The sequence below is a fragment of the Eulemur rufifrons genome, chromosome 2 (genome assembly GCF_041146395.1).
Source record: "Eulemur rufifrons isolate Redbay chromosome 2, OSU_ERuf_1, whole genome shotgun sequence".
NCBI lineage: Eukaryota > Metazoa > Chordata > Mammalia > Primates > Lemuridae > Eulemur > Eulemur rufifrons.
In genome coordinates this window covers 12,458,101-12,475,044 of record NC_090984.1, presented here as the reverse complement: position 1 = coordinate 12,475,044, position 16,944 = coordinate 12,458,101, and the positions used below count along the sequence as shown (strand labels likewise).

General features: G+C 46.0%; 1 protein-coding gene across 5 annotated transcripts; it reads right to left on the bottom strand.

The window, feature by feature from the left end:
- Positions 1-6,888: 6,888 nt before the first annotated feature.
- FBXL12 (F-box and leucine rich repeat protein 12) lies at positions 6,889-14,113 on the bottom strand. 5 transcript variants are annotated; one of them, XM_069478980.1, is made up of 4 exons: positions 13,824-13,957; positions 13,606-13,687; positions 11,058-11,152; positions 6,889-8,423 (listed from the first exon to the last, which is right to left on the bottom strand). In XM_069478980.1, the coding sequence occupies exon 4, from the start codon at positions 8,421-8,423 to the stop codon at positions 7,602-7,604; it is 822 nt and encodes a 273-aa protein (XP_069335081.1). In that variant the 5' UTR covers positions 11,058-11,152; positions 13,606-13,687; positions 13,824-13,957; the 3' UTR covers positions 6,889-7,601. The 5 variants fall into 5 exon arrangements, with proteins under 5 accessions (XP_069335081.1, XP_069335100.1, XP_069335066.1 ...); XM_069478999.1 differs by lacking the exon at positions 11,058-11,152 and having other exon boundaries at positions 13,615-13,687; positions 13,824-14,113; XM_069478965.1 differs by lacking the exon at positions 11,058-11,152 and having other exon boundaries at positions 13,615-13,687; positions 13,798-13,957.
- Between the last annotated feature and the right edge of the window lie 2,831 nt (positions 14,114-16,944).

Sequence of the window (16,944 nt, the reverse complement as noted above, 5' to 3'; positions counted from 1 at the left end):
TTACAGACATAATACCTCCATAACACTGAGTGCACGAGTGAAGATCTTGGTTTCGAAATGCCATTCCCCTACTAAAAGTTTTACTTCAAAAGTGGAAAAAAAATGCAAAGTGAGCCTAGGACACCTTGTGCCAGAAAGTAAGAGTTCAAAGAGGAACCAGGTGCAGTGGCTCACACTTGTAATCCTAGCATTCTGGGAGGCCAAGGCAGGAGGATAGTTTGAGCTCAGGAATCTGAAACCAGCCTGAGCAACAGCGAGACCCTGTTTTTACTAAAAATAGAAAAATTAGCCAGGGCATCATGGCAAGTGTTTGTAGTCCCAGCTGTTTGGGAGGCTGAGGCAGGAGGATCACTTAAGCCCAGGAGTTTGAGGTTGCAGTGAGCTACCATGACACCACTGCACTCTACCCAGGGTGACAGAGAGAGACTGTATCTAAAAAAAAAAAAAAAAAAGTCAAAAAAGGCCAGGTGCACTGTCTTAATGCCTATAATCCCAACAATTTGGGAAACCAAGGTGGGAGGATTGCTTGAGGCCAGGAGTTTGACTCTAGCCTGGGTAACACAGTGAGACCCATCTCTACAAAATTTGGCCAGGCATGGTGCCACATGCTTATAGGCCTAGTTACTCCAGAGGCTGAGGTGGGAGGATAAACCCAGGAGTTCAAGGTTGCAGTAAGCACTCCAGCCTCAGTGATAGAGCAAGACTCTGTCTCTAAAAAATAAAAAAATTATAATAATAAAAAGAAGTTCAAAGAGAGGAATGGGGCATGTCAAAAGGACACAGGATACAGTTTGCAGGTGCTTCCCCTCCCCTTGGTCAGCTTTTATATATTTTGAAGTTTTTTTAAAAAAAACAATAATGATAGTAACTGTTTACAATGCAATAAATGAAAAACAGACAAGTCCATCGAGATACTTAAAAAAATAAAAGGAGGGAGAAGAAAAGGAAAGGATGTTTTCACAGAAGACCGCTAGCTAACAAATAATGGAATTGGAAAAGCAGGATTTTGCAACCCCCAAAGTAATCATTTATTCAGGCAAGGATAATTGCGGATGCTGAAATTACTGGGTGAAAGTATCTTGGGAAACAGGATGTTGCTATGGGGTCGGCGTATTGTCACCCACAGATTATGAATTACAAAGGGAAAAATGTACTTTTACAATGTTACCACCTTAGGTAAGTGAGCAAATTGAATATCACTAAGAATGGGAACATCCTGCTCGTATGTGCCTTCTGATGGAATGCGACATGAATGGCTTATGTAAAAACTCCTGGAAGGTATTTAATTCCTACCTGGTCAAGTTTCTATCTATCAGACTATAGAAAATAAATGAGATAGCACATAGGTCAGCAAACTCTGACTCATAGGCCAAATTCAGCCTAATGCCTATTTCTGTAAATAAAGTTTCTTGGAATACAGCCATACCCATTTCATTTACTCACTGTCTGTCCTCTGCAGACAGTGTAGCTTTAGAGCTCTCATGGCAGAGCTCAGTAGTTGCAATAGAGGCCATCTGGCCTATGAAACCCAAACTATTTACTGTTTGGTTCTTTATGGAACAAATTAAACACCATAAGGACACAATGAAACACATCCAGAATGTGAGTCATTCTTCAAGGAAATTGGCCTTGGCTCTTCAAAAATTCAATGTTAGGCTAACAAAGAGACCAAAGGGCTCTAACAATCAAATGCAGACACATGGACCTTATTTTGATCACAGATTCCCCTCTGCCAATGTAATAAAAGACATTTGTGGAACAATTACAGATATAAAAATATGGACTGGATATTAGAGAATGTTATTGAATTATTAATTCCTGAAGGGGGTTAATGGTAGGATTGTAAAAATGAATGTCCTTACTTTTAGGAAATACATATGGAAGTATTTAGGGGTGAAGTACGTCAACCTAAAAGGAAGAGGCTGAGGCTCAAAATATAATTCAGAGAGTTTACTTGAGCAAAAGTGAGGACAGCTGCTGGGGACACTTCCAAGTTGCCTTGGGGACTGCTCCATCTACCTTTCTTACAAGGTATTTAAAGGGAAAGGGGACGAGGTGTGGCTGATACAAAGTTGTTCATCAGGAATTCTCACTGGTTTATTTATAGCAATAACATTGATTAGTGATTGGCTATACATTGTTGAACTACAGGGTATGAGTTATGGTGTCCAACCTATGGCATTTTATGGCTTCTTGGAGTCAGTTTGGACCCCACGTAGCAAGTAGCCTCAAGAGATAATTATTTAGCTCATGGGGGAGTGATGTGACTACTGTGTCATTCCATTGCCTCTCCGGGCCTGATAATTTAAGGGATCTCACATTTCTCAGATAAAAAGCTTATTTTCTTTTTTTCCATAAGTGTATTAATATCTGCAACTTTCAAACGGTTCATCAGAAAACATATATATAGCTATGGATACATACATAGAGGATGTATGTGTGGCAAAATGTAAACAGTCCATGATTCCAGGCCAGCAATATATATACTTGTCTTTCAACATTTCTGTAGGCGTGACATTTGCCAAAATAAAAACACAGGAAAAAAATAACCCCACTTGGTCAAAACACAGCTCTGTTAGGGTCAACACACTTTTAATCTCTGGTACTAGCATAATGTAGCCTGCATCCTCCTTATTCCTGGAGGCTCGTAGGTTGTAAAGTTCTGCGGGTAGTATGTACAGATCTAAAACGTTCAGCTGCGACTGACCTCAGCTGACTATTCTTGCTCCAAGTAGAAAGGCTTGTGGCCAACATATTCATCTTTCTTTTTTTATGTTATTTATTTATTTTGAGACAGAGTCTCTGTTCCCCAGGCTAGAGTGCTGTGGTGTCAGCCTAGCTCACAGCAACCTCAAACTTATGGGCTCAAGCAATCCTACTGTCTCAGCCTTCCGAGCAGCTGGGACTACAGGCATGTGCCACCATGCCCGGCTAATTTTTTCTGTATATATTTTTAGTTGTCCATATAATTTCTTTCTATTTTTAGTAGAGACGGGATCTCGCTTTTGCTCAGGCTGGTCTCGAACTCCCGAGCTCAAACGATCCACCCGCCTCGGCCTCCCAGAGTGCTAGGATTACAGGCATGAGCCACCGCACCCGGCCTATTTCTTTAAGCCTACAAATCCTACAAACCTAAGAAAGTATCTTAACACACAAATTACTGATGCCCACAGCCAGAACAAAACTCACCGGTTAGAAATTTCTCTTAGCCGGCCATGGTGGTACCCGCCCTGTAGTCCCAGCTACTCGGGAGGCCAAGGCAGGAGGTCCCTTGAGCCAAAGAGTTTAAGGTTGCAGTGAGCTAGGATGATGCCACTGCCCTCTAGTCTGGGTGATAGAGCGAGGCCCTGTCTCAAAGAAAAACCCAAAAAAACAAAAAATTTTCTCTTGCAAAATCCAAACTTATCTATAGAGACAGTCAATGTAGTGTTGGTGGAATAGGCTGTAGTGATCATGGTGGAAACTTTTTGTTCAACATTTTGATTGATTGTTTCACAAGTGTACACCCTATGTCCAAACGTATCAAAACGTACACTTTAAATATATGCAAATATATACTAATATGTACTTCCTTCTATGCGAATTACACATCAATAAAGTGTTTGTAAAAATTCTCTTGCACTAGACCGACTCTGTTGAACCAACCCAGTGCTCACTGGAACGCCCCAGAACCACCAGGTCGGTAAGGACAAGGGGACGCTGGGGCGAGTCTCTGTGGCCTGAATTACGGGGATGCTTTTCCTTCTGGAGAAAAGACACACAGGTTGCATAGGCCGCTTTTGTAGAAAACGCTCCGCCTTGACCGCACGTCCCGACCCGCCCCTCCCGGGGGACGGACACCCAGAGCGGCCGCTTGGCCTAGGGCCGCTCAGGGAGAGCCTTGGCCTCAGCGGGCGCGGCAAAAATGATCTGGGACTTGGCAAGGGGCAGGACACACCCTTTAACCCTGGCTGTCCCCTGCCAGACCCTCCGTATGCCCCTACCACACCCGGGCTGAGCCGGGCCCGACCTCCCCACTGACGCACATTTCCGCTTCCGGCTTTGTGACGCGAAAGGGGTGGGCCCCCAGGAGGTGGACCGGAAGATGGGCGGAACCTAAAGAAGCCGAAGGGGCGCGTCCAGGGCCGCTGGGCGGATCCAGAGGCGGGGACAGTTCTAGGGGCGTGGCCTGCGTTGGAAACTAGAAGGCGAGGCCGGGGAAAAGCGTCAGACCCAGTGGGCGGGGCTAAGGCGGGCTCCAGGCCCAGTGGGCGGAGCCGAGGACGGGGACCTAGGCTTAGGGGCAGGACTTGAGTGGGCCCTTGATTCTAACTGGCCAGGCCTCAGGATGCCCAAAATAAAAGCTTTTCTTGCTGCAGTTCTCAGCCTCTCCCGAGGCTCTATACAACAGAACAGCAGGTTTGCAAGGGTATCTGCCAGTCCACAAAGTGGGACACGCCTCCATTCATCTCGTTCCTTAGGTTCTAGAAGAGAATATAAAATTTTCTTCTTAAATCGGTCATATCTTTCAGTTAGCTTAACTCCTAGACATTATATATAAATATATTGTTTCATTTCCCAATTATTATTGGAGAGTTCTGAGAGATGCGGGACATGCTCTGATTTAAATCACAGTTGTAAATCGGAGTGTCCAGCTGATATAGTGGACGCGCAACAAATATGAGTTCTTTTCAATTCCTCCCTTAGGAAGGGTGAAAGAGGTCTTCAAATGTTAGCTGTTTCTTAATTCCTGTTATGAGACTATAGTAATTTACAAGGCAAATCAGGTGATGTGCTGCCATCTTGTGGCTACTACGGGTATTACAGACCCTCTCAAGCAGCTGCCTTCTGAAACCAAGTATAAAACCTTCCTTCCCTGTTGGAAAATTCTCGTTTAAAAAGCATTTTCCGCCAGGCGTGGTAGCTCACACCTGTAATCCCAGCATTCTGGGAGTCCTAGGCGGGAGGATCGCTTGAAGTCAGGGGTTTGAGACCAACCTGAGCAAGAGCCTGACCCGTGTCTACTAAAAATAGAAAAATTAGCCAGGCGTGGTGGCATGCGCCTGGAGTCCCAGCTACTTTGGAGGCTGAGGCAGGAGGATCGCTGGAGCCCAGGAACTTGAGGCTGCACTGAGCTGTGATGACTCCACTGCACTCCGGCCAGGGCAACAGAGCGAGACTCTGTCTCAAAATAAATAAACAAATACAATAAAATAAAAAAGCTGTCCCACTATTCCTGTTCCACTATTCTTTTAGGTTATAATTTCTGCCTGCTGCTTGAGCTGAGTAGGAGGGGACAATTTGACAGATGAGAAAACAGAGAGTCATCTACACAGTATTTCCACTTCACACCTAGCAAATGGCTAAAGGAATTTAGGGAATGTGTGTAAATTTCTGGGGCAAGAATAAACAGCAAGTGCAAAGGTCCTGAGGCAGCAGAGTGTGTAACCTCTTTAACCAACAGCAGAAGCCCAGTGTCTGAAATGGTTTAAGCGAGCTGGGCAGGATGGAGTCTAGCAGGAACTGAAGTCAAAGAATTAAGAGTCAGATCCCACAAGGCCACAAGGGCAACTAAAAATTTTGAGTTTTACTCTTAGTGCAAAGGGAAGTCACTGAAGGGTTTTCAGGTACAGGAACAATGTTATCTGATGTATACATTTGAGATCTCCTCTGTCATTTATGCAACTTTTAGAAGGCAAAGGTAGAATCAGGAAAGGAAATTAGAAAGTTAAGGCAATAATCCTGATCAGAGAAAGTGGCTTGGATTACAGTGGGAAGGGAGGAATGAGAGAGTGGGGGGGGGGGGTCTGAGGCTAAAGTGAAGGCAGATCCAATAGCTGTCTGCTGTCTGCAGCTCTTCTCTGACGTGTGTGCTTGGAATAAGGAAGTGAGTGTACCCAGCTCAGCCCCCTTCTGTCTTCTGGCTCTACCCACCACAGAGGTGGCACCCTGGTCTTCCGGGCAGGTGGTGAGCCCACAGAGCCGGGGCTTAGCCACACACACACTCCCACCCAGCTCAGATCAGAAGCAATGCTCCTCTCGTGGGTGGGCGCGCACAATCATGATCTGACACCTGCATCTTACAAGTGGTTCAGACTCAAAAAGCAGGAAAAGGAGCTGTTGCTTACTGAAGCCCTGAAACCTGAGCCACCTGCAAGGCCCTGCTTGCCCAGGTCCCCATTATTTCTCCAACCTCACTTTCTAAATTTTTAGAGACAGAGTCTCGCTCTGTTGCCCAAGCTGGAGTGCAGTGGTGTCATAGCTCACTGCAGCCTTGAACTCCTGGATTCAAACGATCCTCCCACCTCAGCCTCCTAGGTAGCTGGGACTACAGGTGTACACCTCCGTGCCCAGTTAATTTTTAAAATTATTTTTACAGATGGGGTCTCGCTATGTTGTCCAGGCTGGTCTTCAATTCCTGGCCTCAAGCGATCCTCCCGCCTTGGCCTCCCAAAGCACTGGATTACAGGCGTGAGCCACCCTGCCCAGCCTCCTACCTCACTTTCTGTTGCTCTTCCCACAAGCAGAACCTTCTTTCTGTTTCTGGAAAATGCCAAGTTCATTCCTATGTCAGGGTTTTTGTCTTTCCTCTTCTTCCTGAGCTCTTCCCATGGCTGGTTTCTCGTCACCTCTCAGATCTCAGCCCAGAAGCCTGCCCTGCTCACTCTACCAGGTGTCTATGCCTCCATCATGGTGACCCTGGTTTATTGTCTCAGCGTCTCCCAAATCATTCGGTTGTGCTTACCTGTTTGTTGTCCTGCCTTCTCCCCTCTGAGCTCTACGCGGGCAGGGTCTTGTCAGTTATGTTCACTGCTGTGGCCCCAGGACCTAGAACAGTGCCTGCAAAATAGGAGGTGCTCAAGAAATATTGCTTGAATGAATAAAGTGGATGCTTCTTTGGAAAAAAATGATCGTTTTTTTAATAGCAAAATAATATATGTTATGGAAAACATGGAAAATACAGAATATAAAATACAATTGAGAACCTTTATGAACATTTTTGATCATCAAAGCCAAGTCTCACTTGCTCTCTCTCCCCGCGTGTAACTACACAAATGGTGCATAGGTGTGTGGGTGCAGGTGCATAGATAGTCCTTCTAGGCCTCTTAAGGGGGCTCGGCCCTTCAGGTGCCCCTGGCTTCTTTTTATTTTTGGTAGAGACAGGGTCTTACTATGTTGCCCAGGCTGGTCTCATGGGCTCAAGCGATCCTCCTGCCTCAGCTTCCCAAAGTGCTAGAATTACAGGCATGACACAGGGCCTGGCCGCCCCTAGCTCTTAACCCTACCCTTCTGCCTCCATCCTGTTCCTAAGGACAACCCTAGGGATGACCCTTCATTGAGAGCCTTCTTGGGGTCGGTAGCTGTTCAGAGTAAGGCTTTGCAACCTAACCATGAGGTAGCTATGGTCTTCCCTATTTCCAGATGTGGGAACTGGGCCTCCGAGAGGCCACACGGCTGGCAAACAATGATTCCAATGGTCTGGAGGCCCCGGGCCCCAGTTCTTCCTACCTGGGGCCTTCAGTGCCTTTAAGCTAGATTACCTGCCCTCTTCAACGTGCTGCGCAGAGGGTCTGGGGCTCAACGGTGAAAGCTGGGCTGGATTCCAAGGATGGATGGGGCAGTCACATCCACCAGTCCATGGACTCTTTGGGGCAGGCCCTGACAATGACCATGCAGTGGGGCAGGCCCTTGCACAGGATCCTCTCGGCTTCCTGACCCTCCCACCCCAGCCCCTGCAGCTCGAGGACTCTGAGCTTGGGCATGGTGAGGCAGGAGGAGAGGATCTCAGTGGGGGAGGGCATTTCTGGGGTGATGAGGGGGCCCAGCAGGCACAGACTCTCCAGGGCCGGCATTCCTTCCAGGACGGCCAGGCCAGGGGCAGAGAGGCCCCTCACGGTCAGCCGGATCTTGCGCACATCTCGGAGGTGGCGGCTGATGGCCAGCAGGGTGCTGTCGGCCGAGAGGGTGCAGCCCAGCACCTCGAGCCTCTGCAGGTAGTTCATCTCCTGCAGGCTGGCATCCAGCCCCGTCTCGGTCACGCGGTACGTGCCGCCCAGCACCAGCGAGCGCAGGGCACGGAAGCGCGTCAGGCCTTGCAGGTGTTCATCACGGAAGGCGGGGACGCGGTCCAGCACGATGCACTCGAGCAGGGGCAGCACGGTGGGGTCCTGCTGCTTCAGGAGCCAGGCCATGGAGATCTCGCAGCTGTGCAGCTCCAGGGTCCTCAGCGTGGGGGGCAAGCTGGTGATCGGCACCATGCTAAGGTCGGCCACGTGCAGGCAGAGGCGCTTTAGGTTGGGGCACTTCTGGCCCAGGGCCCTCATCAGGGCAGGGGACAACTGCGGGGCCTGGGAGCCAGAGAACAGGTAGCCACCCATCCGCAGGGAGTAGAGGCGGGATGCCATGTACCGGCGAAGGAGGTGCCACATGACTTTTGGCCGCATCTGTAGGAGCCAGAGATTGAGGCGCTGGGTAAGAGGCTGAGGACGGACAGCTCAGGATGGGAGGGTTCTGGTGCCTCCCCTGGGCTTCTGCCCTTCCCGAGCCAGCCTCCTCCCCAGGACAAACAAGACAGCTTGACCGCACCATTTTAACTGCTAGGACTCTGAACAAATCCAGTGGGGGAAAGAAAGACCCTAACAGATCTGTCTTTAGCAATAGAGTGCATTCTCATTATCTTCTTTAGTAAGAAAGAAAGCAAAGCAACCCACTGGTATTTTTTCCTTTTTTTTTTTTAATTTCTTTTTGAGACAGGGTCTCATTCTGTCGCCCAGGCTAGAGTGCAGTGGCATCATTGTAGCTCACTGCAGCCTCAAACTCCTGGGCTCAAGCGATCCTCCTGCCTCAGCCTCCCGAGCAGCTGGGAATACAACCACACCACCACACCCAGCTAATTCTTTTTTTTATTATTTTTTGTAGAGACGGGGTCTCACTATGTTGCCCAAGTTGGTCTTGAACTCCTGATCCTCCCGCCTCGGTCTCCCAAAGTGCTCGGATTACAGGCTATTCCTTTCTTAATGACCAGCTCTGGGAGAAATAAGCAACACAGAAGAAAAGTTTAAAAGGCTGAACCTGCCCAGAGTAAATTAGACTTAGGTTTAAAAAAAAAAAAAAAAAAGAAATCACAGCCTGGTAACAGTGAAAGCTGCAAAAATTAATCCTGGCAAGTTAAGACTTAGTAGGAAACAAAGAAAATATAACTGATAGCACTGGGCATTTCACTGTATGTACATTTTACCTTAAAAAGAAAAAATGAGCTAGGTACAGTGACACACAGCTGTAATCCCAGCTACCCAGGAGGCTGAGATGGGAAGACAGCTTGAGCCCAGAAGTTCAAGGCCAATCTGCGCAACATAGCAAGACCTCATTTCAAAGAAAAAAAAAAAAAAAAAAAGGAAAGAAAGAAAAAAAGGGAAAGGAAGAAAGAGAAAAAAATAAACTTCACAGCATAAATTTTATTGACTACTTTTTATTTATTTATTTTTTTGAGACAAGGTCTTGCTCTCTCACCATGGGTGGAGTGTAGTGGCATCATCATAGCTCACTGCAACCTCAAACTCCTGGGCTCAAGTGATCCTCCTGCCTCAGCCTCTAGTATCTGGGACTACAGGCATGTGCAACACCCAGCTAATTTGTTCTATTAATAGTAGAATACAGGGTCTTACTCTTACTCAGGCTGGTCTCAAACTCCTGAGCTCGGGCGATCCTCCCACCTTAGCCTTCCAGAGTGCTAGGATTACAGGTGTGAGCCACTGAGCCTGGCCTGTTGACTACTTGTGAAAGAGGAATCAACTCTTCCTGGCCATATTTAGACCTGTAAGTCTGGGTTGAGAGAAACTGACTCACTAGAAATGGTGGCTGCTGAAAAGTAACTCACAAGGGTAGAAGCTACACTTGGTAAAATTTAAAATGGGCACAAAATCAAGAAATGAATCAACTTCTTGCAAACACAACAAACAAGAAGGATGTCAACCCCCAAATTTAGGCTTATGTATCTGATGTGCAGCTTCAAGAAGCCTCTTTAAGGTTCATAACATAAAATATGGGCAGGGAGAAGCAGATTTTCTCGAGCTCTGTTGGTGAGAATTGTTCTGGCTTCTTTGGAAAGCAATCTGGTGGTTTCTGCTGAAATTTAAAATGTGGACACTCACTACCACTTGTTTTGTTTTCAAAGAATGTATGTTTATGTTTTTGCATGCAGAAAATATCCCTGGAAGGATACAAAAGAAAATGGGAGCATTTGCTGTCTCCGGGGAGAAAGAAAAGGTTGACTTGGGGGACAGACATAGGAAGGTTTTAGTTAAGGTCTTAATTAAGGAGATCTGAGCTTTTACTTATTTTATATATTTTGAATTTTGAATCCTGCATATGTATTATTATTATTATTATAATTATTCTTTTAGAGACGGGGTCTCACTGTGTCACCCAGGCTGGAGTGCAGTGGTATCACCATAGCTCACTACAGCCTTGAACTCCTGGGCTCAAGTGATCCTCCTGCCTCAGCCTCCTGAGTAGCTGGGACTACAGGCGTGTACCACCATGCCCGGCTAATTTTTCTTATTTTTTTTAGAGATGGGGTCTTGCTGTGTTGCCCAGGCTGGTCTTCAACTCCTGGGCCCAAGTGATACTCCCACCTTGGCCTCCCAAAGTGCTAGGCTTACAGGCTACCTCATCCAGCCTGCATTAATATTTTTAAAAATCAATGCTTTAGCTTGCCTAAATGCACATACCACCTGCCCCAGTTTGACCTCTTTTTGGAGATTTACCTTAGAGAAGCAGTGGTTTATGGCAGTATTATTTTAACAGCAAAAATTAAGGGAAAAACAGCCCCCTAAATATCCATTGATAAGATAATAGCTGCCTAGGGAGCAAATAAGAACAAAGTAGACCTAGTGATACTATTATAACATGGATATCTCCCCTAAACCTGAAGGAATTACTTTGCAGGTAATCCTAGCACTCTGGGAGGCTGAAGTGGGAGGATTGCTTGAGGTCAGGAGTTCGAGACTAGTCTGAGCAAGAGTGAGACCCTGCCTCTACTAAAAACAGAAAAATTAGTCAGGCATTGTGGTGCATGCCTGTAGCCCCAGCTACTCAGGAGGCTGAGGCAGGAGGATGGCTTGAGCCCAGGAGTTTGAGATTGCAGTGAACCATGACAATACCACACTGCACTCTACCCAGGGTGACAGAGCAAGACTCTGTCTCCAAAAAAAAAGACAGATTGAAGGATGGAAAGAGGGATGGATGGATTGGACAAACCAATGATAAAAACAAATGGAGTTAAACATTAATGATGGGTATGTTGGTGTTCTCTATACTGTTCTTTTAACTTCAGTGCATGTTTGAAATTCTTTTATAATAAAATGGTGGGGAAAATAACCAAACAGGAAAGAAAAAATTTTTAAAAAGTTGACCTCAATGGTAATAAGTCTCTATAGAGTCATAATCCCTTATTCTAAAACCCTTGGGGACAGATGGTTTCAGAATTCAGAATTAATATAGTACAGATATTATATATAATACTACCAGCGAGGTCTAGGGCAGCATCCATAATCAAATTATTTTTCATTATAACATAAGACTATCCTATGTGGGATAAGGAAAAGTATATTAATAGCCTCACACTAGTTCAGGTCAGATTTTCTCACCAAATGAATTTGTGCCTGGTTTACAAAAAACTTTTCACTTTGTATGCTTTTTGATTTTGGAATTACAGATGAGGAACTGAAGATGATAAAATGCAAATGACCTTATCTCTCAGAAATCACACTTCTACGTTTCAGAGTAACTCTTATCCTGGACCCAAGGAGACAGACACAAGGACGTTCTTCGTACTCAAAGACTGGGACAAGGACCAGCAGCATAGACAACTGCCAGAGGTTGTCACAGTGCAGAATCTAGGACCCCCACCAATCATTTTAATATGATCTCCAGTTCATATGCACGGGAATGTTTGAGAAGCTGCCTGGCAGCACTAGTCATAACAGTAAATAATTAGAAATAACCTAAATATACGTCAATGGGAAAATGGATACACAAATTGTGGTATATTCAATAAACTGCTATTAAAAGAAATGAACTATTTAATAGGTTTATATGTGCCATAAGAATCTCAAAAGCAATGTTGTATGAAAGTGAGGTGTAGACGGATATATGCTCATTATCTGCTCAATATCACTAATCATCACGGAAATGCAAATCAAAACCACAATAAGGCGCGAATTACCCTAGTCAGAATGGCCATTATTTAAAAGTCAAAAAATAACCAATGTTGGCGTGGATGCAGTGAAAAGGGAATGCTTAATACACTGTTGGTGGGAATGTAAATTATTAGTAGTACAACCTCTGTGGAAAACAGTATGGAGATTTCTCAAAGAACTACCATGCGATCCAGCAGTCTCACTACTGGGTATCTACCCAAAGGAAAAGAAGTCATATGAAAAAGACACCTGCATTCATACGTTTATCACAGCACAATTCACAGCTGCAAAGATACAAAATCATCCTATGTGCCCATCAACCAATGAGTAGATAAAAAAAAAATGTGGTCCATATAATATATACTGTGGAGTACTACTCGGCCATAAAAAAGAATTAAATAATGTCTTTTATAGTAACTTGGATGGTGCTAGAAGCCATCACCCTAAGTAACTCAGGAACAGAAAAAAATACTACATGTTCTCACTTGTAAATGGGAGCTAAGCTATGGGTACACATGGCATACAGAGTGGTATAAAGGACATTAGAGACTCAGAAGGGAGGAGGGTGACAGAGGGGTGAAGAATGAAAACTTACCTATTGAGTATAATGTACACTATTTGGGTGACAGGCACACTAAAAGCCCAGACTTCACCACTATACAATACATCCATGTAACAAAACCCCGCTGTATCCCCTAAATCTACTGAAAGTGTCAAAAATAGCATTATCTAGATAGATAATGCCAGAATAGCATTTTCTAAACTTCAGAAACACATTAACAATACCTTATATTACTTGTGGACACACATATATGAAGTTAATACAGCCATAAAAGGAAGGATATGAATTCACTTTATAATAGTGGTTCTTTATGAAAAGGATTTCAAAAAGGGCAACAACTATATCTATAGATGTTTTGTTATGTACATACAGCCCTAAAACCCCCTACCCAGGAAACCTGTCAAGTGAGGAGATAATTCCTGCATCCCAATCCTAGCAGCTCATTCCCCACCAATCAGCAGACCCAATTCCGTAGCCCTTTTTTGCCCACCAAAACTATCTTTAAAAACCCTTTCTCCCAAATTCTTGGGGACATGGATTTGAGAAATTACTCCCATCTCTTCGCCTGGCGCCTCGCGAAATAAAACTCCTTCCCTGCTGCAACACCTGCTGTCTCAGTATATTAGCTTTCACTGGGCGGTGGGCAAAGAACCCGGCGGGGCTGTCACAGTACTGTTCTTTATCCCCATTTCGGGGATGGGGAAACTGAGGCCCAGAGGTCAGAAAGGAGCAGGAAGGCGACGGCACCGGGATAGGCCCCGGACTGCCTCGCTCGAAATCCCGAGTCCTGACTCCGACACACGGTCCCAGGGTGGTCTTCGGGGTCTGGTCAACCCAAACGCAGCCCAGGCCCGCCCGGCTGGCCCCGCCTACCGTGTAGAGCGTCAGGTCGACGTGTCGCCACAGCCATCTGTCGTCCACCAACCTCTTCCAGCGGTGACAGACCCTGGGGGAGGGGACCCGCGGTTAGAACGACCCCGGCCCCGCGGAGACCGGATCCGCTTCCCTAGGGGCGCCCTCCGCCCGGCCATTCCCCCCCTGGAGGCGGGGCCGCACCTGGAGATGCGGATCCGGTCCCGTACCGGGAGGTAAGAGAAGATCTCCAGCAGGACCGAGTCCGGGAGTTCAGCAAAAGTCGCCATGATTCCGCCGACACGTACTTCCGCTTCCGGCCGAAGCTACACCAGGTCGGGGCTAGCCCTAGGGGCGCCAAGGCAGCGGGCAGAGAAAGTTGACTTTCCTCGCGCGGGAACGTGGCTGGGTCTTGGGGTTGGGCCAGCCCGGGATCGGGACAGGCTCCGAGGCCCCGGCTGGGGACAAGGACCAAGCCTAGAAGGCTTGGCTTGGCTGGGGAGGTGAGGGGTTCGGAGGACTTGGCGAGATGAGGCCCGGCCTGGGTACTAGGACCACGCCCCTCGAAGGCGTGGCTAGGGACGAGAACCCCGCCCGGAAGACGTGGCTGGGGCGGGGCGAGGCCCGGAGGCGGGGATTGGGGCAAAAACCTCTCCGGGAAGCCGGGGGCGGGGCTGGAGACGAGGAACGGGCCCAGAAGGCGTGGCTGGGGCGGGGCGAGACTCCGGTCTGTGGCCGCGAGCGGAGGACTTGGCTGAGAGAGATCTCTACTTTTTTACTTAATAATGCTTTTTGATGCCTATGCATCAGGATAAATTTGTGTAAGTGGAATAGCTTGTCCAAAGGGCCTGTTGAATTTTACATTTTGATTAGTACTACAGAGATTGTCTGAGTTGACATTCCCGGCAAATATATGTATCACTCATTTTAAAAATAGCAATTCATTAAGGGTAGTTAAAATTTATTCACACATACTGATGGGCATTCAAGGTGCTTCCAGATTTGTTATCACAAACAATATTGCAGCTAAGCATTTCTTTATATGTATATACACATGTGCATATATATTAAACGTAAATATGTGTGTGCATATATAATCCTATGTTTTTATTTCTATAGGTTAAATAACCAGAAATCAGTTTGATGAGTCAAGAGACATATGAGGTTTAATTTTGAATTGGTTTTGCTAAATCACACCTCCAAGAACCTATAATGGCAAGAAATATATTTTTAACACACACATACACTCACATACACACAGAAAAGTAGAAATCAGAGACATTAAAACTGCTTAAAAAGAAAAACGTGTATGCTCACCCTTATCCATAAATAAATAAAAAGTAAAACACTGTGGTTTGTCATCTATCAAGTTCGAAAAGATTAAAAAGTTTGAAGGCCGGGCGCGGTGGCTCACGCCTGTAATCCTAGCACTCTGGGAGGCCGAGGCGGGTGGATTGCTCAAGGTCAGGAGTTCGAGACCAGCCTGAGCAAAACCCCGTCTCTACTAAAAATAGAAAGACATTATATGGACAACTAAAAAAATCTATATAGAAAAAATTAGCCGGGCATAGTGGCGCATGCCTGTAGTCCCAGCTACTCGGGAGGCTGAGGCAGTAGGATTGCTTAAGCCGAGGAGTCTGAGGTTGCTGTGAGCTAAGCTGACGCCACGGCACTCACTCTAGCCTGGGCAACAAAGTGAGACTCTGTCTCAACAAAAAAAAAAAAAAAAAAAAAGTTTGAAAATACCCACTTTAGCTTTGGTGTGAAGAAATAGAACCTCTCAAACACTGCAGCAGAAGTTCTTAGAACAGAATTGAAGTGAACTCTTTGAAAACAGTTTGTCGATATCAGAATCTACCCTGTCAGATCCACAATCCCATTTCTAAGATTTTAAGATTTCAAAAAGAATGAGGTAGGTCTTTCTGTGCTGTTTGGGACAATCTCCAGGATATTGTTGTCTCAAAAAGAAATGGAGAGAACAATGTGTACAGTTTGATCCCATTTATAGAGGATATGTATGCACCTCAATAAATGCAAACAATCTATTTTACTTTATACATAAAAGCCTGTATGAAAACCAAGTTCCTCTGACATGACTTAATATATTACTTGAAAATACAAAGTCCCTATCTCTACTGAAATCTGTTATAATTAGTATCTTAAAGGTTTATCATTTTCTTGGGAGGCTCCAAATCACACTTTGAGGATGCAGGTACGATCTCTAGAAAATGGGAACTTTGAATGATAGTTGCCCTTGGGGAGGGGCTGAGGGTCAGGTCTGGAGGGTAACTTATACTGCTTGAATTTTTACTACGAGCAAGTATTACCTTAAAAAAACACTGTAAGTTCGAAATGTATATTAATAAATCGAACTTCTTTGATATTTTTCCTCAAACAAGAGCACAAAGTGCCTTATGTTTTGGCAGTTATCTTGTGACCACGGAGGGAAAGATCAAAAGAATCGCACAAGACAGCAGCCCCAGACACCCCTGAACTGTGGGTCTAGTGCTGCCTGCTTCCAGCATTTCTGTTATAAGAAAAATAGCCACTTACATGTTTAAACAAGTGTCGGCTTTCTGTTACTAGAAGCCAGGAACATTCCTAACTGAACATACAGGCTCTTCCCTCTGTCTCGAAAACTCTGATAGAACAACACCTTTGCCTGGCTTGCTGGCTGATAAAAATACAAACAGCTGGTATTGTTAAGAACTTACTCTGCTATGTAAAATACCATGGTAAGTGTTTTACCAGGGTTAGCTCAGTTAATTTCCACAACCCTAAGTAGCTGTTGCCAGGGTCACAAGCCCAGATCCTTCTGCTGCCAGAGACTCAGCCATTACTGGAATGCTCTCTGGTCACACTTCCTTCTGGAATCCCATGCCTTCTGCTGGGGCAGTCCCTCCTTCAGTGCCCTCCACTTGTCACTGTGTTGCAAGGACCCCTTGTCCTCCTCCGTCAGACTGAATTCTGGGGTGCCAGGTGGGCCTTGTTTGCTCCAAGGCCTGCTGAGATGCTCAGATGTTGGAGGAAGGGACCTCCTGTGCACCCCATCCCTAAGACTATTTCCCCTCTGGTGAACTCTGGGGGTGAGAGGAGGCAGTGCCTTTAAGTTTGGCAGAACCCAGGTGTCACTGACCGCCCCCCACCCCTGGGCTCAGTTACAGGAAGTTCCTAAGAACCATCTATACCACCAGCACAAGGGGTAGAGGGGAGGGAGGGTGTCATGTGAGCAAAGGGAACCCACATACAAGCTCCTTCCTCTGGGTCAGAAACCTAGGCAACAGGGGGTAAAAGGGGCCTGTTCAGCTTGCTCCTTGGGTCATGACCCAGAACTCTAGCTCCTGAGAAGTA

Bases quoted from the DNA above. Each gene is read 5' to 3' on its own strand.
- FBXL12 (XM_069478965.1), bottom strand. From the start codon at position 13,883: ATGGCGACTTTTGCTGAACTCCCGGACTCGGTCCTGCTGGAGATCTTC. The intron at 13,688-13,797 runs GTGCGGCCCCGC...CCCCTCCCCCAG, and splicing joins GACCGGATCCGCATCTCCAG to GGTCTGTCACCGCTGGAAGA. The intron at 8,424-13,614 runs GTAGGCGGGGCC...TGGCTCCTACAG, and splicing joins TCGACCTGACGCTCTACACG to ATGCGGCCAAAAGTCATGTG.